Source organism: Solenopsis invicta, chromosome 9 (assembly GCF_016802725.1).
Source record: "Solenopsis invicta isolate M01_SB chromosome 9, UNIL_Sinv_3.0, whole genome shotgun sequence".
Taxonomy (NCBI): Eukaryota; Metazoa; Arthropoda; class Insecta; order Hymenoptera; family Formicidae; genus Solenopsis; species Solenopsis invicta.
In genome coordinates, this window is record NC_052672.1 from 3,006,480 (window position 1) to 3,034,140 (window position 27,661).

Sequence of the window (27,661 nt, forward strand, 5' to 3'; positions counted from 1 at the left end):
TTCTCCCAGTGAAAAATGCTATAAGTCAACTCCGACCATTGAACTATACTCTAACTGGAATGGGCACTGCCATATAATGTCCGTAAGCGGAAAACGTGATAGAAATAGCATGATGCGAGGGGCCACCTCTCTTTTTCCAAGCTTTCTCTGCGCATGCGTCAGCATTCATCTTACATTCCTACTCAAAAGTTAAATTTCTTCTTTGTTTTCATGTTGATACAGCATGTAACGGAATTTGTGGAAACAAGGAAGAAATTAACTTTTACTTAAAAGGTTACTTAAATACTTAAAAAAATATAATACAATTTTGCTTTTGTTTTATTTATGTATGTCACTCAAGTCACTCGTTTATCTATTCTCATGTGCCGGTACTGCAAAACTTTCTAACGTGACTGTACTGACAAAGAGAGGTGGCCCTTCGAAATGGCTCTCTCTCGTCACGTTTTTTGACGGCTAGTGCCCATTCCAGTTAGAGTATAGTTCAATGACTCCGACCAAAATCTGCGAAATGGTTGTCACTCGTGCACATGGTGGAAGGGATAGCATGGTGTGCTCAATTTGCAGCCTTCTTTCTCTAAAATCTGCGCTCTCCGTCGTTTTTCTGCTTCTTATTCCAGAGGGCTGCCAACTGTGAAAAGTTGAAGTATTTCACTTTCTAAAGTCTGTACACCTGATATAACTGTCTTTGTCGGACGTTTTCTATTTTCACTCTATCTCTTTTCTTGCAGATAGTTACCGCTGTAAATAAATGTTATTAAATACAACACGACACAAAAGACTAATTGCGCTCATTGTAAAAAATTAATAAAAATTAAACAGTTTGTGTAAAATATAAAGATTAATAGTATTGAATAATAAAATAATATTTGAAATAACACTACAAATATAAATATCGTAATAAATTTTACGGTAATTTTAATAATAAAAAATAAAGTTCTTAAAAATTTAAAAAACAACTATTGATATACAAGAATTTTTTCCAAAACAAGAAATAAATAGAATTATTAAGTCCACAAATCATTACAGAATATTAATTTTTTGTAAATAAAAAATTATTGAAATTTGAAGATATTTTTTCATTAAAAATGAAAAGAAAAAAATAGTTAAGATAGTTAAATTGAATTAAATAATATTCATTGATTTTATGCTTGAGCCACGTGTTGGTGTTTTTGAATGAACTGACTAAGACAATCTCTACCGACAAAATGTGAAGAAATAAGTCATTATTTTTTATGCAAGTTTCATGATAAATATAATAATTTATTATACACAATTCTTATATTATACAGTTTTTAGATACACATAATTATTTATTATTTTATACATTTCAAAGTTAAAAAACTAAGAGCTAAAAATTCTATTTGATTTTTTTCATTTTTTTCTTGTTTTTGGTGGCGTTCAACACATTGCATATGTTTCCTCCAGCCTTCGATTACTGTAATAATAAAACAAAACATCATTGTTTATTGTATATACCAAGAATTTTGTGGCAAATTAAGATAACAAATTACTATCATCAGTAATCGTTCAATGTTGTTCTTACCTTCTAAATCGACCCTTCGGTGATTCTGCATCTATCATACATTCCTGTATATTCGATGGATCATCAGGGCTGACGAGTAACTCGGAAGACTACATGTACATTTTCGTGGATGACGGGAAGCGGAAAATCTTCGGCTATGACTTTGAAGTCCATATTACTTTCATTGTTACTAAAATAGAAAATATAAATGTTACTTTGATAATGTTATGCAAAAAAAGGAATGTATTTTTCAGTAATTAATACATCAATTATTATTTATTCATTTTTACCTATTTTCCGTTTTTGGTAACAATAATGTTGGAACTGCACTCGGCAAAAGCGACTGTCTTCGAATGTCCATAGGAGGTCGAATCTTTTTACTTCTCACAAACAAATCTTCTGTGAAGTGTGCTAAGCATATATTTGCTGAAAATTCAAATAACAGAATAATAGTTAAGTTAACTAACAATTAATAAGTTAACAATTGTCTTAGTTTACATCAAGCACTTGATGTGTGCTATGTAACTTCCTATTAAATTATTTTAATTTCGACAATACGTATAAATGTATACATGATACGTACATTTAATTATCTTGAAACATATTGTATCAGTTTAATATACTATTCTTTAAATTTATTGCAAAAGTTAAGACAATTAAATAGAAAGTTGTTGGTTAGTATATATATCAAGTAATTGGTGTTAGGTTAGGTTGCTCTATTAAGATACGAATATTTACAATATTTTCTTTTGGAACAGTATTGGAATGTTGTGTGTGTGCCTGTATGTGTAATACAAATTGCAATGGAAATAATGTCATTACAAAAAATTGGCTAATAATATTTAATAAGACTTACCATTCTTAATATTTTTCGGCATAAAACTCTCTCCGATTCTCTGAATTCAGCCTTCACGCATTACTGCATTTTCCGGAAATCGGAAAAAGCTTACTTGCGCCGGCAAGTACGTTTCGTTGCAATTTTTACACGATTTCACTACACAACGTACCATTTTCACTTTATTTTACAATAAAGTTTAAAAAATAACCTCAAAGCACGTGTTGTTACTATGGACGCTATGAAGCAAAGACATGGCAAAGACACTGAAATTGGAGCAATGACGCTGGCGGCGCTGGTATGACAGAAAAAGACGCAATGCACGCACTCGTATGTGTGACAAAGATGCGACCATCTAGGTTCAGCAACTTTCCGACATTAAATATTTCATTTTTTCACAGTTGGCAGCCTTCAGGAATAAGAGACACTTTGCCGTGAAAAGGGGCGTGGTTTAGCCAAATTGAGCACACCATGTTATACTTCCACCATGCTCGTGCATGACGGAAATGCACACCCAGCGCGTTTGATTCTGTCCATGGGGAAATTTTCCAAACTTAAGAGCCTCGCACATGAAATGCATAACAGAGCATAAGCGTAGCATAAAGGGCCTCGCACATAAAATGCATAACATAACATAAGCATAACATAAAACCGATGGGCCAATGAGCATCCAGCATAAAATCGCCATATTGATTTACAAAACATTTTCATTGGTCCGTCGGTCTTATGTTGTGCTTATGTTATGTTATGCATTTCATGTGCGAGGCCCTTAAAACTTCTGGACTAATGGGAATCTTATGTAAATCAATATGGCGACTTTATGTTGGATGCTCATTGGTCCATCGGTTTTATGTTGTGCTTATGTTAAGCATTTCATGTGCAAAGCCTTTTACTCACACTAAAGCCTGTTCTACAATAGCATAAACACAAGACCGTAAGGTTGTAAGGCGTAGTTTTAAGAGCTCGTAAGCGAATGAAAAATTTTCATTTCTTACGTTACAACCTTACGCTCTTGTGTTTACTGCTATTGTAGAACAGGCATAATGGACATTGTGTTAAGGACCTTGCACATGAAATACATAATATAACATAAGCACAACGTAAGACCGATAGACCAATGAAAATGTTATGTAAATCAATATGGCGACTTTATGCTGGATGCTCATCGGTCTTATGTTGTGCTTATGTTACGTTATACATTTTATGTGCGAGGCCCTTTATACAATGGCTTTGGTCTAGTTTACACCGAGTACTTAATACACGTACTAACTAGTAATTTTCTATTAAATTATCTTAATTTCGGCAATATATTTAAAGAATAGTATACTAAGCTGGTACAATATGAATCGAGATAATTAAATATATGTATCATGTATACCCGCATCGTCGAAAGTAAGATAATTTAATAAAAAGTTACATGTTAGTACGCGTATCAAGTGCTTGGTGTAAACTAGGCTTTTGTTTACACCGAATACTTGATACGCGTAATATTTAGTAACTTTCTATTCAATTATCTTAATTTCGGTAATAAATTTAATGAATACTATATTAAGCTGGTACAATATGAATCAAGATAATTAATTAAATATAGATATCACGTATACATTTACACGTATTGTCGAAATTAAAACAATTTAATAGAAAGTTACTTGTTAGTATGCGTGTCAAGTGTTCGGTGTTAACTAGGTCAATGTCGACTTGTGTCGTAGCTGGAAAACATCTAGTAAGGTGCAATTTCACGCAGCGAGTAAAGGCGCAAGTTCACGCAGCGAATAAAAGCTGGCGTTTTACTCTTAGGCTGAAATCACACGATGCGTAATAGAGCTGCGGGATAGAGAATGCGTCATTAAAGCGACCAATCAGCGCTATTCCGCTCTTTTCTATTACCCGAGTTTTGTCCGCTATGTTCACATGGTGCATCAAAGAGATGCAAAGACACATCCAGGATAAATATAATTTAGAAATTATTATCTTTTTGTTAATAATTTGCTTATTAAAATAAAATATAATTTCTTAAATTGTAAAAACAATTATCACTGTTATAGTATTTAATATTTTGTAATAAATACTTATAAATTTAAAATGATTTTCTTACTGCTTTCACGCATTTATGGTCATTTTTCCGCATCATGTAAACAGTGCACACTGAAATAATGCGTAATGCGTATTGCGTCATTGCTTCAAAACTTTATCTTGACAGCTGTACTCGCACATTTTTATTTAATTATTAGTTTGTATCCACAAGTTTATAATTAATTTTTATTATGGATAAAAAGTTAAAAATGGTGACTGAATCTATTACACATTTATTGCAAATATAATTAATTAACTTAACAATAATCTAACCTTGAAATACGACGGTTTAGGACGGTAATAGAACGCTATGACCGCTATGACGCACATCAACGCACACTCTATTCTGCTCTTTTCTATTACGCAAGCTCAAAGTGCGAAATAGCGCTGATTGGTCGCATTCTCTATCCCGCAGCTCTATTACGCATCGTGTGATTTCAGCCTTAGGCTGAATATAATGGATATGATATAATGGATATGACAGAGACGAATAAAGAATATGTTGAGACGAATAAAACAGATTCTAATGTAAGTACACATTATTATTTTTCAAGTATATTTGCAATAAATGTGTAATAGATTCAGTCACCATTTTTAACTTTTTATCCATAATAAAAATTAATTATAAACTTGTGGATACAAACTAATAATTAAATAAAAATGTGCGAGTACAGCTGTCAAGATAAAGTTTTGAAGCAATGACGCAATACGCATTACGCATGATTTCAGTGTGCACTGTTCACATGATGCGGAAAAATGACCATAAATGCGTGAAAGCAGTCAAAAAATCATTTTAAATTTATAAGTATTTATTACAAAATATTAAATACTATAACAGTAATAATTGTTTTTACAATTTAAGAAATTATATTTTATTTTAATAAGCAAATTATTAACAAAAAGATAATAATTTCTAAATTATATTTATCCTGGATGTGTCTTTGCATCTCTTTGACGCACCATGTGAATATAGCGGACAAAACTTGCTTAATAGAAAATAGCGGAATAGCGCTGATTGGTCGCTTCAATGACGCATTCTCTATCCCGCAGCTCTATTACGCATAGTGTGATTTCAGCCTTACTCCACCCAACTCCACCGCAACGCAAAGCAGCGTTAAAAGCGGCAATTGCTAAGTACATAATCTGACAACCGCAAAAATGGAGTTGGAATATTATAATCAATATATCGAGTATGTAAAATATTATAAACGCACAGTGGCGATTATAGTTGAAATTAGAAGACGACGTATAACTGCTGCAATTGCTGCAATGTATTTGTTAAAAAAAGAAAAAGAAATAGATAAAAAAAAAGTTTTGGGTAGCTCCGATTTTTGTAAATCGTAATGAGCACAGTTTCTTTTTTGCATCGGGCCGAAATTGTTACTAATGTATTTACCGCTTTTAGGATAAAAATAATATGAAATTTTATCTATGTAACATTCATCCCTCCATACAAGAGTGCCGATATATTTCTTCACTTTCTTGTATGGTACAAACAATTGTTTTGCACACACCACAAGTATATGAGGGTATAACAGAAGTATAACAGAATTTCCTACAATATAAAAAACACAGTTATTAACACAATATAACAAATAAAGCTATCTAACATAAATAAAAAACAAAAAGCAACCTAGCCTAAAAGTATGCTTACTATATGTATATAATATATATTAACTTCGTTTGTATTTTCAGATGATTCGATTGATTTAACCTTTCAGTCATAATTTTTTTCTTATATATTCACTTTTGGAAGGTAATTAATTTGCAATGTAATATTTAAATTTTAGCGTCGTTTTGCTAAAAGTTGGACTGTGTCGAACTTTAAGCGTTTATCCTCTGAATTTGCCAAATTGATGAAAATTGGTGGAGAAGGGGTAAACGCCAACGTTTAGTCGCTAAAAGTTGAACTGTGTCGAATTTTGAGCGTTTATTCGCTGGATTAGCCAAATTGATGGAGAGGGGGTAAAACACCAGCTTTTATTCGTTGCGTGAACTTGCGCCTATAGGCGTATTCTGTAACTCTTAACGACAGCTAAAGATATCATTACGTGTCGTTGCACAGTTTTTCTACCATGTATAATATCTGCGCAACGACGCTTTAACAATACCGAATTGTCGCTAAGGTGTTACAGAATCCCGCTACAGCGTTTTTCCGTGGGAGAACTAAGGGTTGGTTTATAATAGCCGTTACCGTAAGAAATTCACCAATCATAGTCAACTATTCTTCTATAATTTAACCCTGATTGGCCAATTTCTTACGGCAACAGCTATTATGGCTGTGTTCCGATATTAACTGCCAGTACTGAAAATGTATAGTATATGTGACGTGAACTATAAATTTTCAGTACTGCCAGTAAAAACGGAACACAGCCTATAAACCAACCATTAAGCTGAAATCACACGATGCGTAATAGAGCTGCGGGATAGAGAATGCGTCATTGAAGCGACCAATCAGCGCTATTCCGCTCTTTTCTATTACCCGAGTTTTGTCCGCTATGTTCACATGGTGCATCAAAGAGATGCAAAGACACATCCAGGATAAATATAATTTAGAAATTATTATCTTTTTGTTAATAATTTGCTTATTAAAATAAAATATAATTTCTTAAATTGTAAAAACAATTATCACTGTAATAGTATTTAATATTTTGTAATAAATACTTATAAATTTAAAATGATTTTTTTACTGCTTTCACGCATTTATGGTCATTTTTCTGCATCATGTAAACAGTGCACACTGAAATCATGCGTAATGCGTATTGCGTCATTATTTCAAAACTTTATCTTGACAGCTATACTCGCACATTTTTATTTAATTATTAGTTAGTATCCACAAGTTTATAATTAATTTTTATTATGGATAAAAAGTTAAAAATGGTGACTGAATCTATTACACATTTATTGCAAATATACTTGAAAACTTCAATGATGAAGTATCGAAAGGAAGTACTTACATTAGAATCTGTTTTATTCGTCTCAACATATTCTTTATTCGTCTCTGTCATATCCATTATTTAATTAACTTAACAATAATCTAATCTTGAAATACGACGGGTTAGGACGTAATAGAACGCTATAACCGCTATGACGCACATCAACGCACACTCTATTCCGCTCTTTTCTATCACGCAAGCTCAAAGAGCGGAATAGCGCTGATTGGTCGCTTCAATGACGCATTCTCTATTCCGCAGCTCTATTACGCATCGTGTGATTTCAGCCTAAGGCTTGTTTTCTATTCCTGCACTAGACTACACTGGAACATTCCTTCCGTTTGTTTTCTGTTCCTGAACTCTCTAAATAAGTGTACACTTAAAATGAAATAGATTAGGCTTGTTTTCTATTCCTGCACTAGACTGCACTGGAACGTTTCTTCTTGTTTTCACTAACTTTCAAATATATATCTATTTCACTTTAAGTGCACACTAATTCAGGGAGTTCAAGAACAGAAAACAAACGGATAGATGTTTCAAAGTTAGCGAAAGCAAGAAGGAACGTTCCAGTGCAGTCTAGTGCAGGAATAGAAAACAAGCCTCTTCTTGTTTTCACTAACTTTCAAATATATATCTATTTTATTTTAAGTGCACACTAATTCAGGGAGTTCAGGAACAGAAAACAAACGGCTAGTTTGGACAGAGTGTGCACTTGCCCCAGGTAATTGGGCGTTTCCGTTGGCACCGTCATCGCGCAAACCGAAACACCCAATCGCCAGCGGCGAGTACACACTCAGTGCGCATTCTCCTAAGGAAAAACATTAGGCTTGTTTTCTATTCCTGCACTAGACTGCACTGGAACGATCTTTCTTGCTTTCACTAACTTTCAAATATATATCTATTTCATTTTAAGTGCACACTAATTCAGGGAGTTCAGGAACAGAAAACAAACGGATTATAAGCGTTTGTGAGGTATACATACCCCGAAATGTCAAATTTGGCGAAAATTTACGGTAAGTGTTTAGTTATCATTGCGATGTGAATACTCTCACTTGCTTTCACTAATCACTTGCTAATTTACGCAGCTGTGATCGTTGCTATCTCCTCACTATGGATGTCGTGCTCTATTATATACTTTTTTCTTAAATCTAAAAGTTGGAAAAGAAAATTCAGTGCCACTTTGGCCCCTTTTCTCCCTCCTCTCTCTGTTTCTCTCCGTTAACGCATTGATATTGCGATTAATTGTTATGGTAGGCCGTAAAATTGTAACGTGCCGCGTTTCCTGCATTTCTGTGAGACGGGAAATGGAGTTAAGTCTCTCTCTTTGCGTGGATTCTTGATTACCATGTCAATTAGAAGGTAGGCGTTAATACGTACAGGCGCTATAAGGCGTGATTTTCGTGATGAAGCAATGCAAGATAAATATACAATTTCTTCGACGGCCTGGCAGATATTTATTTTGCTTGCGTGTTGGGCCAATAAATGATAAATGGCGAGACAATCAGATAATGGAACTATCGCGACATGAATTCTATGTGAGATATTCAAGCTTATATTTAGAATGTATGTATATAATGTGAAATATCACATTTTAAAACATCACAATGAGAGTTTTATTTTATTTCTGTCATGTCTCTGTATTAAAAATTAATACTTTTTTTAATTTTTAATTTTTCAAACTTATTTTAAACTTATAAAGATTTTTTGAAAAATATCTTAAAATTTCTTTAGATTTTTTAAATTTCCTTTGAAAATTATGAATGAGACCTAGAAATCTTTGAATATTTAAAAAGTATAAGGTATTTATCAGAATTTTCATGTAAAGAACATTTCTAAAAAATATCTTAAACTTTTTATCTACATAAAAATAAGATAAATTACAAAATGTACTTTACAAGGAAAGGCATGTAAGTGTTCCAATGAATCTTTAATATGTTATAGTATAGATAAAAATAAGGGTCACATTTTTTTTATATGTGTTTGGTTTCACTTTTAAGGGGTAAAACACGAAAATGATTTGAAGAAAATTCATATTTTTCTTTTGAAATGAATATTGTTGAAACTACACGAAATAGAAAAAATATATTGAATGAAAGTTGAATGGCTTGAAGAGTACTTTATAACAGTAATAACAATTTTTTTTAATTAAAAAAAGTGTTTTTAACGAAATGTTTTTAATTTAAAAAATAATTTTTTTTAACATTTTTCTTGTTTAAAATAAAAATGAAGATAAAATGGAACAATTTCTTTATCTAGGTAATTATATAAATAATTTTATATATGTATTAGCAAACACTGAACATAATTGTATGTTTAAAAAGATACAATTTTTTTGTGAAAGCTCTATTTCTTTATATAATAGTTTTAAAATAAAACCTATTTTTTAAATGTATTAATATATTTATTAATACATTTAAAAAATAGGTTTTATTTTAAAACATATATATATATTTTTTTATATTATTTGATATTTATATTTATTTCATATTATATTTGTATTGTTTATGTTATATTATGAATAATATTTTTTAGAGGAGTAGAAAGATGCTATGGCTGCCTCACTTGTATCACGCAACGATGAAGAAGAGTTGAATGGGGAAACAGAGTCAGAAGCCAGTAGTATATATCAAGGCTCGGTGATTTCCACTGTACCTGATCGCCATGGATTCCTAGGTGGTTCGCAATATAGTCCAGAAAGGTAATTTAAGTTTTTGAATATTTAATAATTTTATAAAATAACTGTTTCAATAAAATTAAATTTGATTTTAATATAATTCAATATTATTTAATACAAATTTATGGTATAGGAAACAGGCTATACCATCTGATGTAATACTGCGAAGGGAGAGAAAATGGATACAGATGTTGAACAACTGGAGTCTCTTCATGACCACGAATTATCGTAAGGTCCGTGAGAGGTGCCGCAAAGGTATACCACCTTCTGTGAGATTACGTGCCTGGTTGAATCTATGTGGTGGTCAGCTTTTGATGAATGAAAATCCAAATTTGTACGAGGAGCTGATCAAACGGCCTGGCGATCCCAAGTACCTAGAGGATATCAAGAAGGATCTCCATCGCCAGTTTCCACATCACGAAATGTTCGTCGAAAATGCACCCGGACAGCAGGAACTGTTCCAGGTTCTCAAGGCATACTCCATCTTGAATAGCAAAGTGGGTTACTGCCAGGCTCAAGCACCCATCGCTGCTTTTCTGCTGATGCACATGCCAGCGGTGCAAGCATTCTGGTGTCTCGTTGCGATATGCGACAAATATCTCATTGGCTATTACAGTCAGGGTATGGAAACGTTGTTGCGTGATGGAGACATTTTGTTTGCTCTCTTGAAAAGAGTCTCCCCTGTTGCATATAAACATCTGGTTAGTACATATAAATTCTCATACAAATTTTTAGTATACTACCTGCCAAATTTGGAAACCAGGGTTGGCTGAAAAAGTCTAATGAATAGTAAACGATATAGTAAATTCCGATTTTTATTGTCTCTTTATTCAATAATCTGGCATAAAAGTATAAAAATGATTAATGAGTAACATTCAAATATGTTCATAATTTCACACAAAAATAAATTTTTACTTTGATTAATAGAGTATATTAATTACTATGGTTTAAAGAAAGACAAAATCAACCAATAGTAAAAAATAATAATGAAACTTTATAATAGTAAAGTTTTTTTTAATTGATTTATGAAATACTTTTTTAACAAGCTTTAGAGATATAAATATAACTAAATTTTAGATTAATCTTTAGTTTAAAATGAGAAAATGTACCTACTAATAAAACTAAAATATCTAGTAACAGAATTAAAAATTTTTACCTATAGTATATATCTATTTTGCATTTACTATTCAACATCTCGTAAAAAATTTATTTGCTACTTTAATTTCTATTACAAATCTTATTTTTAATAAAGCTTAAATGGGGCCTCTGTCAATTGATATTGATATTGTTTTCCATTTATTTTATAATAATTAACAGAAAAAAGTTTTTACTGAGTTTTTCTAACAATATCGATTTTTACCACTGGATTTTATTTAAAAAATGTGGAGTTTTGCCAATCTTGATAGAAAAGCTTGAAATTTTTTCAGATTATTTAAAAAGTTAAGTATAAGAAAAGCTTTAAATTTTTTTTTAAATTGTATACAAATGAAGCATATTACAACCAACATTTTTTTTCTTTTCCATAAATTCTTTACTTTAAAAGTTAAAAAATAATAAAAATAATAAAGAATTTTATGAGAAATGAGGTTTTATAGAAAAGATCGACGTTGTCAGAAATTGCATCAATTGTTTTAGAAAGGCATTTTTAAATTTAGAAAATTTATAAATATATTTTTTGTTAATTTTTGTTCGGTGATGTTTTAGCTGCAGCACTTTAAAATAAAAAAAGTATAGAGAAAATATCAATTTTTAATTTTATATAATTTAGAAACAAAATATCATAAAAACAAAAAACAAAATATTTTGATTTTAAAACGCATTTCTAAAAACTTCTCTACAATTTTTTCATCGAAATACTTCCCTGAGATGCAAAAAAATAGTAAGTCCATCCTAGTATCAATCGTTTTTTAAAGTTTTTTAAAAATATCTAAAATAAATTTTATTTAATCATACATGAAATTTTTATAAATGAAGTTCTGTTGCAGAATTGTTAATACTAATACAATATTATTTTTATTCTAGAAACAAAATTTGTCAAAAAACTAAAATATTTAGTTTGATTTGTTCAATTAAATATTTGAGCTGATTTGGTTAATTTTTTATTAAATTTTAACTCTTAAATTGTAACGCTTAAAAAAAATCACATTATCGATAAAAAGCCGTTTGATAGACCGCTATCATGTTTCCGTTAATTTTATAAGTTTGTATTAATAAAGTGTTTATTTTTTATTAGTCTAAATATTTGTAAATAGGATAGTCGGCGAAAGATGTTTTAATGTAAGGATTAGTAAAAAAAATATATACGATGTATCTCTAAAGTCTATAGAACTTTATCCATTATATATATTTCGGAATCTGTTCAAAATTATAAAAAATCATGAAATATGTGTTTGATCATTTCGAGAGACTACTTTTTAAAGGAAATTGTGGAAATTGTCTCTCTTTTTTTCCCCTGAGAATGTCTCAGGGGATCTTAACTCAAATGTTTCAAATGAAATCTTCCATTTTGACATATCATTTAAAAGAGCATAAAGAAAGAAAATTGTTGGTAGTAAGTGAAGGTTCATACAATGACCTGTTAGAGAATTATTTAGGATTAAAGTCTGAAAAGCGCCATTTTTTTTCAAAAAATTGTTACTCCCATTAAAAAATTTAAAAAATCCTGAAAGATTCTAGGAAAGTTAAATTATAAAAATTTTTCTAACATTAAAATATAACGTCACATTAACAGTAAAGGAGTTAAAATGTGTAAATCAGACGTAGATGAAGAAATACATACATGCCCAATACGTGAAAAAGTAACGTAAATGCTAAACCCGATCTATAAGACTGCTACAATTTTCCAATCATTTTATATTACATGTTCCTAACGAATGATAATTGGAAATGCGACTGCAATGTTAGATGGGGACAGTGGCATATGAAAGTATTGAGAGTTTAGAGCACTTCTTGTAAATATCAAAGAAGTTATTGACAAGTAAAGTTTTATTAACGGTCTGGCAGTTTAAAGTCTAATGATTGACATGAATGAACTATATCTTTTATATGGAATTAAATAAGTATTGAATTAATCTAATGTTTAATTAAATGTTTTAAACTAAATATTTTAGTTTTTCACAATTAGCTTTTTAATCATTTTATTAGTGCACGTTTTTTGAAAAATGTAGATGATAAGAATTTTGGAATAATATCCTTTTTAAAATAAAATATTCTCACAAACTGATAAATTGGAGGGATCGAGATTTAATTATTTACTGTTATTATTTACTGTTTCAGAAAAAACAGAAGATGGAACCAATCTTATATATGACAGAATGGTTTTTGTGCGTTTACACTCGAACATTGCCATGGGAAAGTATTTTGCGTATATGGGATATGTTTCTTTGCGAGGGTGTAAAAGTAGTTTTCAAAGTAGGTCTGGTATTATTGAAAGGCAGTCTAGGTCGAACTTCTCTTACCAAGCGTTGTCCAACGACATATGAAACTCTCCAAGTTCTAAGAAACCCACCCCAACATATCATGGAGGAAGAGGCTTTGGTTTATCAGGTGAACATTTTTAATGCAATTTTTTAACGCATATATTATTTGTATAGTCTAATAAAATTAAACAGTAATTTAATTAAGTTAATAAATGTAAAGATTATAAAAAATTAGTAAACTTATTTAAATTTATAATTTAATTTCTTCATATTTTACAAAGATTATAAAATAATTTAAGCTGTAAGGTATTTTGTATTTTAATTTTAATAAAGATTAACGTATCAAAAAATTTTAAATTAATTTAAAAATATTGCACATTTATAATTTAACATGTTGCAGATTCAAAGGTTGAATTTGAATGAGGATGATTTTGAGTACGAGCATCAGAGACAAATGTTGAAAAGAAAAGCGGCGGAAAAAGAGACTGCCAATCGAACTGACTGATGATTAACTAGTTGAAATAAAGCTATGGGACGAAATTTCACTTGTCTAGCGTCCCAACGTGTGCCTTCCTTTCCGTTCTTCTGATACTATAAATTCCGCGATTTATACGCTTAGAACTCTTTCGTATTACGAAGTCAAAGGATATGACGAAAAGCGGATAGGTATGTACACGCACAAAATAGAAAGTGGAAAGTGGTTTTCCATATTCATACACGCACACATACACACATTCCCCAAGCAGCCGGAGTGTATTATTTATCTCTACTTCCTTCATTATTAGTACGTAATTCATTGTAGTACATCAAGAAAAGAGCACAACACATTTTCAAGTTTACATATAGTACTATTTAATGATATTTTCTTATTAATGTATTTCTAGTTGATTTCCAATAGATCATCTTTGCGATTAATACTATCGATATTTATTAACAAAAATTTACCGCATTTTTAAAATAAAAGTGTATAGTATATGAAAATGTTATACTAAATAAATATTATCTTTTGTTTTATACATACATTTCATACATTTCATACACACACACACACACACACATATATATATATATATATATATATATATATATATATATATATATAAAATGCCAATCTTATATTACTCCTTACTGATCGAATGATTTTAACTTTAATTTAACGCATTTTTATACTTAAAACATACTTGCAACATAAAAGTTCTCCTAGGCAATGATATTTATAATACATTTATTTTATGTATATTAATATATACATTGAATATTCCTCTTTACAGTTAAGGATGTACTATCCGTCTAGTTCCTGCAAAGTAAATTAAATTTTGAAATATATTAATATTGATACTTTTAAATTTTATATAGAATTGTTTTATAAAATTGAATAACATTATATTTTTATTTATTAACATATTTTTATAGTTTATTTACTTTATTATTAACAATTATTTTAAAATATAATGACAAAAATTCAATTTGTTAAATAAGTATTTAAATATTTCCGATAATTAATGCATAATTTCATTATAATTCTAAACTTATAGCAAATTTGCGTTGAACGCACTGATGCACATTAAAACCATTGTACACAAATTGATGAAAAGATATGTGTAACATAAGTATGTGAACGAATTGATCGCGAAATCATCAATATACTTTATTGTGTAATTGATAAAATATATATTTCACTATTAAAAATATTTGCATTTTATTTTTACATTTACAAAGAGAAACCATACTTGGGCATCATCAATTTTAATAAAATTTTATGGATATGTAGTATTCACTCAAACATTTACTACAGTAAAGCCGTAAATTGCAATATTCAGTCATTCTCGAGAAAAAAAATATTTAAAAAATAATAATAAAGTCATTGACGTAGCGTTCGGCGATAAGACGTTGACTGCTACATTCAAGTTCGATCCCCAAGGATAAGACGTTTTTATTTAAATCTTATATTTTTAAATTGATACTACTTTTTAATTTTTTATATATCACTTTTTTACAATTTAAAAAAAATAAACACATTCCAGATAGCCAAATGAGTTTAAAATGCCATTACATTGCTGTTAACCGTTTCAGCAACTGATGTCAACAAACTAGAGACAAGGTGCTTCTTCACTATATGTGAAATCTTGCCCTCACATAAATTTTAAATTTGATGATGGCAAATTGATAGCATCTCGATGGCATTACTTCATTATACTTAAAGAATATACGTATGATAGCAACATGATGGCAACTGTTATCATCAATTTGCTGTCCGCGTTTAACAGTATATTGACGGCATCTTGATGTCAACATGAAAACAACTTGTCACGATGTGGTATCCATGATATGCAGCATGATGACAGCAACATGATGGCAACATTTACAAAAATATAAATGCTTTACATTTGATAAGAAAACAAGTTAACTATTTACATGTAAAAATATAAAATTTTATATGGAACAGCGTTCCATACACACGTTATGTTTTAAAAGAATGAGAGCGAGTATTCGTCTCGAAGTTACAACAAGCAGCTCCTCACTGAAGTATGCTCTGGTGAGTCTGCCGCAGTGGCGCCTGTGGCCGCACTTGACTCATGAGAAATCCTCCATGGCGTGGCCGCTTAGCGGTGGCGCCGACACTCATTTGTTCGCGCGGGGCCTTACACACGGCGGGACCGAATATTGTCATGTCAACAAATTGTTGACAACAAGCTGCAATTTAGGAATTTCAACAATATTCATCAGTATTCTGCCTCTTGTGTCAAACTTTTGATATCATAGGTGCTATCATTTTGTTCTCATGTTGTCATTATGATATATACGAATGCGAACTCATGACGAGCCGTCAGTTTGCTGTCAGTATGACGTGTTATTATTCATAAATGTTTGTTCTTAAAATTTCATTAACTGGTGATAAGTTTTTGCTCTCTTGTTGCTAACTCAGTTTACACATAGGACTTTGGTGTCAGCAAATTGACGGCAACTTCACAACAACTCGTGAAGTGCATTAGTTTACTTAAGGCCATGACACATAAAAAACTTAAGCAGTAAGACGTACGCAATAAGAAATTCAACGTGTTAGATTTGCTACTGCTTACGTTTGGCCTTATATTCTCAACTGCCATGGGTTAATTCGCTTACTGCTTAAGTTTTACTGCTTAAGTTTTTTTATGTGTCCGACTCTTTAATACACGAAATCACGCTTGGCTATCTGGAATTGTTTCAAATACATTACCTAATTATGATATATTCAAAGTTAAAAAAAAAATCTTATTTTTCTTACTTGAATTTCGAAGAAACATTGTTTTTGTCAGAAATTAGTTTTACTATCACAAAACACCTTTTTCACTTCACGACTTTAATATGACATTGTTTCTAACGAAACTTTGTCAGCAGCGTCGTTACATTAGGACGCATTCACAATATTTAAAGTTATTTTTATATACCCAGACAAATTTCCATTGTTCCAAATAGCCTCGAGTTCCAAATAGGTCTCCCCCTATCGACTTTCCGTAAGCAAAGAGTTTGTATATCTGTTAAGGTCTCGAACAAAATAACAAAACCGTTATAATTGGAGACCGTTATGGCTATAACGATTTATAGACACTTATTTTGACGTTTTTAAAACAGTCATTGTAAATCTTTATTGCATGTATATTTTTTGTAAAATTTAAAGAAATATGAAAGGTTACGGCTCATGTGAATAATTATTCAAAATAGAAAAAACAAGCTTAAGAGTCGTGCTGGATGTTGTGCACCAAAACAAAAACTAATGACCAAAATAAAAGCAAACGTTTCAACTTTTAGTAAACAGCCTTTATCTGTGCATACAGATCTTAGAATCGAGTATGAATCTGCGACATCCGCTTACAAAAACTTTTACTTGAAAATAACTATCCATTAAATTTTATTTTTTTCATGTTTCAATTTAGGTTAAAATAACTTTTTTATAAAAATGACATCGACGGAGAGAATAAAGAGTTGTCAAGATACTTCACAATTTCTTACATCAATTCGGTATCTGAGAAATTTTTATTGTTTCCTAATAAGTTTGACTGTAATGTAGTTTTTACAATTTTCTATAAACTTAACTTTAACAAATTTATAACTAAATTTGAGACCGGAAAAGATCATATTGATCGACTATCATGCAACGACGTAGTTTAAGCTCGTTTTTCTTATTTTGAATTATATTTTTTGTGTTTATAAGAAATTTTAATTTAATCAATAATAGAAGTGCATTTTTAAATTTTTATTTTTTTTTAAATAACACTATTAATCCAATTAAGAATAGAGCCAACACAAGCTCTTTGTGTGTGAACCCTGATAGCCAAATGACCGTAATTAAATGACATTTTACTGTCACTTATTCCGTATTCAATTTCATCAAACTAGAACCAAGGTGTTCTCACAAACTGTCTATTGTTCTAACGTCATTAAAGTCTTCATTTAAATTCAGCAAACTGCTAGCAAATTGTTATCATGCGTGCACTACATTCAACCGATGTGCTTGATATCAAAATGTCAGCAAATCATCATTATACATGATATCTACACGTGAAGTTTTGTTGTCGGCAATTTGATTACTTTTCTAGTAGTACTTTTCTGCAAGACTGCAGTAAATCTTGTAGCAGATTCTTGAAAGATTCTGCCACAGGACGTTATGATCTGCTTCCTTATTATGCTCAATTCTTCTGAAAGATTCTGCAGTCAAATTCTTACAAGAAATTTGTATATATTTGCTGCAATATTTGCAAAATTCTTTTACCAGAATATTAATATAGTCTCAAGATACTTTCTTGCCGAAAATGTGCGATTAAAACCGATTAAAAAAAAGTAATCCGAATCGATCGGGATTTCTGCACCAAAAATATAAAATTTTATGTGGAACAGCGTTCCATACATACGTCATGTTTTAAAATAATGAGAGCGAGTATTCGTCTTGATGTTACAACATGTAGCTCCTAAAGGCTCACTGAAATATAAACTATGGTATGAATTGGGGAGTCGACCGTGGCGCTTAGATATAACGTCTGTGGCCGTACTTGACTCATGAGAAATCCCCTGCGGTGTGGCCACCTAGCGGTGGCGCCAGCACTCACTTGTTCGTGTGGAGTCTTACACACGGTGGGACCGAATATTGTCATGTCACCAAATTGTCGATAATAAGCTGCAATTTAGAATCTTTAACAATATTCACCAAATATTCTACTTCTTGTATTAAACTTTTGGTATCATACGTGTCATCATTTTACTGACATATTTCTGTCATTATGATATATACGAATGCAAGCTCATGACGAGCCGACAGTTTGCTGTCAACATGATATGTTATTATTAATAAACGTTTGCTCTTAACATTTTATTAACTGATGTGTTTTTGCTCTCCTGTTGCTCACTCAGTTTCACGTTAAATTCTGTAGCCAGCAAATTGCCTGCAAATTCACAACAATACATGCAATGCATTAATTTGCCCGATGTGCTGAATCTACCTTGGTTATCTGGGAATTAATATAATTAGCGAACAAACATTACATAGTGCACAATTATAATTACAGACGTTTCGATCCTAGTTTTGGATCATTTTTAATGTAAATTAATCTTCTATTCCACATATGATGGTTAATAGTAGCGTGGGTACAAATTGTCAAGTCCAAATCCAAAATTAACGCAATACAATTGTGTAGGTTACTCTCGTCCGCATTGTAGTATGACAGATTTTATTTTTATTTATATGATCGAAACAAAACTGATGTCAATTTAAACAAGTAGACAATCGTGATTGCGATGTGGATGGAATGAATGGTTACAAATATAAGTCACTTCTGTAAACGTTCATCGTCTACTTATTTAAATTGACATCAGTTTTGTTTCGATCATATGAATAAAAAATAAAATCTGTCATACTACTGTGGCGATTGCCTTGCCACGAGCCCAACCGACAAATGATAATAGATAAGAAAATTCGAGAATAGAAACGTGTTGTTAGGCAGTTCGAAACAATAGAGAGATGTAAATATGAAAAGAAATAGAAGCTTTAAGAATTAAGACAAATAGGCAGCAGCTTTCGGTACACGGGAAAATTAGAAAATTTAAAATCTTCATTAGGCGAAATCCTTTGGTCGAACCGAGAGTATTTAAAGACGCGCACGAGAAAAGAGAAAGACTCGTCTCGTATCCGTTGTACCGTACACATACGAGGTGTGATCAAAAAGTAAGACTTTTTGAATTTTGCGCGCTCTGTACACTCTAATTTCAAAATTTTTTTTTTGTGTTGCTACACTCGTCACGATCATATGTTCACAGTTTTGACTATATAGCATGTGTTGTTTTTATGTGAGAGGCATAAAGGTTAGACTCGTGTTTGCGTGCTCGGCGATTTTTTGCTGTTGAAAATAATGGAGCAGAGAGTTTGTATTAATTTTTGTGTAAAAAATGGTATTAAGTGTTCAAAAACTCTTGAAATGTTGACAGTGGCGTACGGTGAGTCAACTTTGAGCAAAAAAAATGTTTATAAATGGTATAAGTTATTCCAAGAGGGCCAAGAAAATGTTAACGATGAACCTCGCTCTGGACGCCCCAGCACGTCAAAAACCGACGAAAATGTTCAGGAAGTGAAAGAAATTGTGTTGAAAAATCGTCGAATCACGATTAGAGAAATAGTTGATGATCTTAACATATCGTTTGGCTCATGCCAATCAATTTTAACGGATGTTTTGGGTATGACACGTGTGTCAGCGAAATTCGTTCCAAAACTGCTTAATTTTGATCAGAAGCAGCGTCGCATGAACATCGCCCAAGACATGTTGAACGACGTCAATGATGATCCTGATCTGCTCAAAAGGGTTATAACTGGTGACGAAACATTTTCCTTTTTCCAAAATTGAAAAGGCCTATGAAAGGACAAAGATTTGCGACGATTGCGGAGATTAAGGCTGCATCGCTGGAGGAGTTCAAGGCAATACCCAAAAGTGCATTTCAGAAATGTTTTGACGATTGGAAAAAGCGCTGGCACAAATGCATTGTATCAGAGGGGGATTATTTTGAAGGGGATAACATAATTTTGGATGAATAAATGAATATTTTTTTATAAAAATGAAAAGTCATCTTACTTTTTGATCACACCTCGTATAATACATATTGTAACTCAGATCCTATGTATATATCCATATAAACGCAATTATATAAAAGTGGCACAAAGACACTTCAGACTTTTATTTGCACTCACACGCTCATTATATCCAAACTACGATGGGAATCAGACTAACACACATGGCCTATACAATTGTACTGCGTTAATTTTGGAGTCTTAATTTGATTTATTTCTTCAAAGCCTTTCCTAATACAAACTTTATATTAAATAATTAAAAATGGATTAAAAATTGTAGATAACATTTTAAAAATATAAGATTTACTTGTAAAATGTCTTATCTTCGAGGATCAAACTTGAAATCCTGAACGTAGCAATCAATGTCTTATCGCTGAACGCTACGTCACTGACTTTTTGTTATTTTTATATATATATATATTTTTTTTTTTCGAAAATGCCTGAATATTGTAACTTAGAGCTTTACTGTAGTAAATATTTGAGTGAATACTACACATCCATAAAATTTTATTAAAATCGGTGATGCTGGACTAATATTTACTAGATCAGTGTACAATGGCTTTAATGTGCACCAGTGCACACTAGTGCAGTCCAATTAAATTCGCTACGAGTTTTTCTATACATAAATTTTATATTTACAAAACAACTGATTTCTACACGACAAAACTTTAAATTAATACAGACTTGTCATTATTTCTTAATTATATTAGAGCACATTCTATTTCTTATTGAAACAATTTTTTATTTAGATATAAAATCGTTCAGCCACATTTTTTGTATTACTTTCAAATGCAATAAAATAATCTATAAATTCGTACTTCTTTAATATTTAAAAAATATGTTTAAAATTTATTTTGAAAACATGTTATATATATATATATATATATATATATATATATATATATATATATATATATATAATATACACGTCCTTAGTAATGTAATTATTTTTTTTTCAATCGTCGTCCAAATATTTTACGTAAAATACGATATAAATGTTTACAGATATTTTCAATCTCTAACATAAAAAAATGCGACACGTTTTATTCTCAGCTAGCTGTGCTGAAATTCTGCCAGCGATTGTGTCCGTCTATGGCATTCATTACAAGAGTCGTTAGATGCAAAAAGTCGTCGTTATCGGCCACTCGCGCGTTAAAGAGTCCCAATTGCGGCAGTTTCGGTAAAAACAGTACGCCCATCATAAACAGAAGCGCCATGCTAATGAACGTGCCAATCGCCACGAAGAGCGGATTCATAAGCTGCTTCTGAGTGCTCTCTGCAGTGTCCGTGGCAGCATATATTGGAACCATCTGTGAAAAAATGATGTAAATTCACACACATTTATTGGTTATCATATTCAATACACGAATAGATTTTTTTTCTTAGAATTTACTCTTAAAATCACGATAATCGTGGGACAAAGTGACCATCAATGAATTTTGTTATAGTTTTAATAAAATTTTGATGTAGAAAAAGGGAGTATTATGGCTACTGTGTTGCAGTTATAACAATTACTATTGGGTGTACAACTTACAAGGAAACACAGGGAAGTGTCCGCCTCAGATTAAAACGAGTTTTTAATATGTTGTAGTACAGATAAAAATAAGGGACACGTATTTTTTTATACGTGCCCATACGCACTTTAAGGGGGTGAAACACCCCTTTGAAGAAAATCGGTTTTTTTCTTTCGAAGTGTATGCCGTCGAAACTATAAGATAGAAAAAAATGTTTTAAATGAAAGTTGAATGGCTCGAAGAGTAATTTATGACAGCGGAAAAAAAATTTTTTTTTTTAATTTTTTTTAATACTTTCCCCCACCACTTACCTATTTTTTTTCAAAATTTTTATGTTTTTATAAGCAAAATAAAGCTTATTTTATTACGAATTCAACGGTATATGATAAAGTTACGATACAACATTCCCATTTTCCAAAAATAATTAAAAATCTCGATACGCACGGTACGCGCACCCGTCCGCGCGTTCGTGCGCTACAAAAGTGACTCCCTTCGGTTTCGACGTGCCTTTAATATGTTGTACAGATTAAAATAAGGGACACGTATTTTTTACACGTGTCCTAATACACTTTTAAGGGTGAAACACCCCTTTGAAGAAAATCGGGTTTTTTCTTTCGAAGCGTGTATCGTCGAAACTATAAGAGATAATAAAAAAAAAACTCCCGACTGCTGCCAAAAGTTGGTTTAATAACAAGAATTAAAAAGTTTAAGATTAAAAATTAATTAATAACAAAAAAAATTAAAAATTTAAAAAACAATTTAAAAAATTATAAAGTTAATTAAAATTAAGTAAAAATTAAAAAATAAAAAGTTAATTACAAAAATTACAAAAATAAGAAAAAACCAACAAATTAATAAAAATTAACTAAATTAACAAATTTAGTAAAAAATTGGAAATAAAAAACAAATTAACATAAAAACAGAAAATCATCAAAACTAAAAAATAATAATAAAAAAAAATACGTGTCCCTTATTTTTATCTGTACTACAACATATTAAAAACTCGTTTTAATCTGAGGCGGACACTTCCCTGTGTTTCCTTGTTAGTTCGGTCTGTTTTTAAAAGATGGCTCTAGATGCTATAAATGGTTGACGGCGACAGCTGATTTTTGCTGTATCGTGAAGTGTCAACATCTGTCAATCAAATATTGTTTACAAGCCTTTGAGTTTTGCACAACAAGTTTAATTTTTACTGCGTTGAAAATGTCGAGTTTCGTTCCAAATAAACATTATTTGCGGGAAGTTTTAATTTTCTGTTTTAATTGGAAGAAAAGTGCAGCTGAAGCGCATTGAATGCTTGTGGAAGTGTATGGTGAATCTGCATCATTGGATAAATCTTGCAGAGAATAGTTTCAACGATTTAAAAGTGGTGATTTTAGTATTGAAGACAATGAGCGTTTTGGTCAACTAAAAAAGTTTGAAGATAAAGAATTAGAAACGTTACTCGATCAAGATTCGTGTTAAATGCAAGAAAAGCTCGCAAAATTGGAAGTTATTTAACACGCTATTTCGAAACGACTCAAAGCCGCGGGATACAGCCAAAAGCAAAGAAATTGGGTCCCATACGAATTGAAACCGAAAGATATCAGACGACGATTTTACATGTCCGAAATGTTGTTTGAACGGTACAAAAAGAAGTCTTTTCTGCATCGAATCATTACCGGGGACGAAAAATGGATTTACTACGACAACTCGAAACGCAAAAAGTCGTATGTACAACCCGGTCAACCGGGAACATCAATGCCGAAGCCGAATATCCATGGTGCCAAGGTAATGCTCTGTTTGGTGGGATCAGAAGGATGTGATCCACTATGAGCTACTAAAATCTGGTCAAGCCACGGGAGACTTCTACAGGCAACAATTGATCCGTTTAAAGTGAGCTATAGTCAAAAACGTCCAGAATATGCGACCAGACACAACCCTGATAGTCAAGCATGTTTTACAAAATCAGGCAACTTAATGCTGAGCACGAATTTTCGACTAGTTGCTGTGTATTTGCAGGAAACGTAATGCGTAGTCATACGTATTCAACAACATGAGAGTAGATTTGAGACATTTTATGTCAGCAGATTCAGAGCAAACGGAGAGCAACTGTTGCTCATTCTGTTGCCAACAAAATGACTTCTATTTGTGGAAAACATTTTACTTTATCAATCGTTTTCGACAACATAAGAGCAACATGATGATAATAAAAAAAAAGATAATGATGCTGTGCTTTTGTCGTGTATTTGTTAAAAACATTAAATATATTAATTATATTGTCTTGTAGCCAAATAAGTCCATAATCTTTTATCAACGCTCAGCCTCATGTTGCTGTGCTGGTTAAAAACTATTTGGAAAATAGCGGATGGAAAGTTTTGGCTCACCCGCCTTATAGCTCAGACCTTGCTTCTTTCGATTACCATTTGTTTCGATCGATGCAGAACGCTTTGACTAGAATACGCTTTATTTCAAAACAAGGTATCAAAAATTGGCGCGATTCATTCTTGATTTCAAAAGATTAACGCTTCTTCCGCGACAGAATCCATAAATTGCTAGAAGGATAGGAAAAAGTAATGGCTAACGATGGGCAATAGGGGAGGCTGGGGTGAAATGTTTCTGGGGTACATTATTACGGTGGTTATAATTTCAAAATAAAAAGAGATAGCGATATGCTGTAAGTACGTCACAAAATAACAATCGATCACGCAATTGCGGCAACTATCTTAATATCGCAAGTAGCGTTTAACTTAATTTACGCCGCGGTCTGTGTAAAGATATGCTCGTAAATCAAGTAAGTAAATATTTGTCCATCGTAATTTTTTGATTTATTTTGCTTATTTAAGGTAGTTCCTATTATTTATTGTGTTTATGTAGATGGATATACATTCAGAAATATGTTACTGTAGTGTTTATTCGTCCATTTTAATATGTAGGCAAAAAATTGTATCAAGATGTTGTATGTGTCTAATGGGGTTAGTTGTTATCGCGATTTGGAGTACGTTGTCACCCCGGAAAGTTTGCCCTGTCACATATGTGCAGTTGTTTATATTGATTCTCATTTTGTTATAGAATGCTGACATATAAACAAAAGACAGAAAAAGTTTTAATGGAATATAACATTTAATTTCAAAGAATTAAAGTGGAAGCAGAAATGAGAACATTTTATTAAAATAAACAATTTTTAAACTACAAAAACTTGGCACTACTAGATATCTAAATATAACCTAATGTTGAAAAATATACTTGTAACTTAGAAAATTATAATAACTTACAATGTTACTTAAATGTTAAAGAAACTTAATCTGTAACTTACTTCTAATTGCTTTTATAATGCATATTTTACAAGTGTTATGCTTATTGTATTCTTTCTGTCAATTCTTTTCATTACTTTTCTTATCCAGTAGGGCCAAGTTTTCATAGTTAAAAAATTTTTTATTTTAATAAAATTTTTTCATTTCTGCTTTCTTTTTTAAGTTTTTAATATTTAATTTTTTTATTGTTCTTCTAAAAAGCTGATACTTTTTTTATTTTATTATTATTTAGATTAGATTTTTAAATTTATTATTTAGAAAGATTGTAAAGATCATTTCAAAGCACTGATCTCATAAATACAAATGTTTGTAACAAAAAATGAGATAAAATATAGTTTTAGATGTGGTTTATAATTATTATAAACTTTATGATTATTAACATAATTATAATTAAACGTAAATATCAGTTGGTCTTAATGTACCTGATTGTCTCGTTACCTCGTTAAATACTAATTATAAATATAATTCACGTGTTTTGATTTATTAAAAAAAATTTTTTTTTTTTTTAATAACTATATCTTTTGGTAACAAATTACCTCAGTGTAGTAACAATTAACCCCATGAAGGAGGTAAAATGTTCTCTGACTTTGACACATATAAATGACTTTGTATTAAAATCAATGATAATATACTACAATTAACCTTATAATCCTAAAATATAATAAATTTGACGATAAATCAGTCAATAGTCAAAGAAACAGCAAATTATTTTACTAATCATTTTTGATATTTTCTTAAAATCGGAACTTTTATCCCCGGTCTCCCCTACTTTGAATAAGGTTTTAATTCATTTTATCGTTCAAATAAATACGTTTTTCAAGTAAAAAAACGGACCGAATTAAGTTGTACATCTAATATTATTTCAAAATAATTAGTTATTTAAACAGTTACTCAGTTAAATAGTTAGTAATATTTCACCACACTTTAGGTTTGTTTGCGTTGCTTGAAATTCCCAAAAATTGTTACACTTGAAACGAATTTAATCGAGAGAAAAGCAATAAAGATACTGACAATGAGTGCAAAAAGGGCAAGCAACGCGAATAGAACTTATAATTTATTATACAATAATTTACTGCTTTTAGAAAACATTTCAACTAATTATTGGTCTACTAGTTTTTGAAACGTCTTGATAGTTACCGGCTAGAAAACTCCTCCAGTTTTTAAAAATAGCTAACGGCTAGAAAACTCCTCCAGTTTTTAAAAATCTTCTATCCTGCAGCCAATTAACACGCTTTACAAAAATTTGTCATACGACGAATATAATATTAGCCTTATTGTTTGTAAAATTGTAATGATAAAAATAGCCGTTTAGCCCGATAACCGTTATTTTCAAAATTTAATAACGGTTACTAAAGTTATTTTTCGATAACAGTTACTCAGTAATAGATAACAAAATAACGCCTATCACTAGACACAATAGACACGATTAAAACTAATATTTGTGATTGCACCAGTCATTTGATCGTCTCTTACAAAGCGGAGAACCTATAAGCCTAAGCAAACCCAGTAGTTTGTTGTTGTAGTAATCTACAAATTGAGTAAAATAAACTTTTTGAAAAGGGTTTTAATCGAATTCGAGTTGTTTATACTAAAAATCTACACTTCACGTTACATACTATATAGGGGAGATCGGGGCTATTCGTTGGACCTTTTTTTCTTTTGTGTCTCCTGAGTTCTATATTCATTAAAAAAAAAGAAACATGGGACGGTTTGAAAGGTTGAATTTTCCCCTTCACAATGCCGGTATAGATAGAACATGAAAGTGTACTTGCTTTGAAGTACATATAAAAATGTCGACCAATGCCAAAAATTACGAAGAGCTCCAAGCCCGGGGTAATTCGTAATTATATGATGCATACAGCGTATTTTACTGTTTTTCATCGGATCATCTTAAAACTTCTAACATGAAGGTTTTTATATTCACTGATTACGAAATTAACATTAGAATTCCAAAATTTAAGATGGCAGATGCTGAGATAATTTCTAACAGTCGATAATCGGTTATATCGATACTGGCGCTATCGATAGTATAATAAACTCGCAGCGGTAGACACCGTTTAGACCATGGTGAAAGGGATACTTAATTTGCAGACTTCTTTCTCTAAAATCTGCGCTTTTTGTTGTTTTTCTGCCTCTTATTTCAAAGGGCTGCCAACTGTGAAAAGTTGAACTATTTCATTTTCTAAAGTCTGTACAACTGATATAAATGTCTTTGTCAGACGTTCACTATTTTCAATCTACCTGTATCTCTTTTCTTGTGGATAAAACCGTAAATAAATATGTCATTAAAATGCAAATGATGAAAGAC

The 27,661-nt window shown here is 31.2% G+C and overlaps 1 protein-coding gene and 1 long non-coding RNA gene across 9 annotated transcripts in view; one reads left to right on the plus strand and one right to left on the minus strand.

Moving 5' to 3' along the window:
* The first annotated feature begins 8,228 nt into the window (after positions 1-8,228).
* The window catches only part of LOC120356747 (TBC1 domain family member whacked-like), a 512,462-nt gene continuing 493,029 nt past the window's right edge, over positions 8,229-27,661 (plus strand). For 3 of the 8 annotated variants that reach the window (XR_005575536.1, XR_005575532.1, XR_005575533.1), the window contains exons 1-5: positions 8,229-8,376; positions 9,896-10,061; positions 10,171-10,738; positions 13,314-13,583; positions 13,857-14,122. Coding sequence is in view for 3 of the 8 variants with exons in the window: in XM_039453421.1 (XP_039309355.1) it covers positions 9,913-10,061; positions 10,171-10,738; positions 13,314-13,583; positions 13,857-13,961 (1,092 nt within the window). In the remaining 5 variants the exon portion in view is untranslated. The other 5 variants (XR_005575534.1, XR_005575535.1, XM_039453421.1 and 2 more) reach the window with 5 other exon arrangements.
* Positions 14,665-19,753, minus strand: LOC120358635. The gene is made up of 2 exons (XR_005575543.1): positions 18,346-19,753; positions 14,665-16,150 (listed from the first exon to the last, which is right to left on the minus strand). It is a non-coding gene; the product is annotated as an uncharacterized LOC120358635 (long non-coding RNA).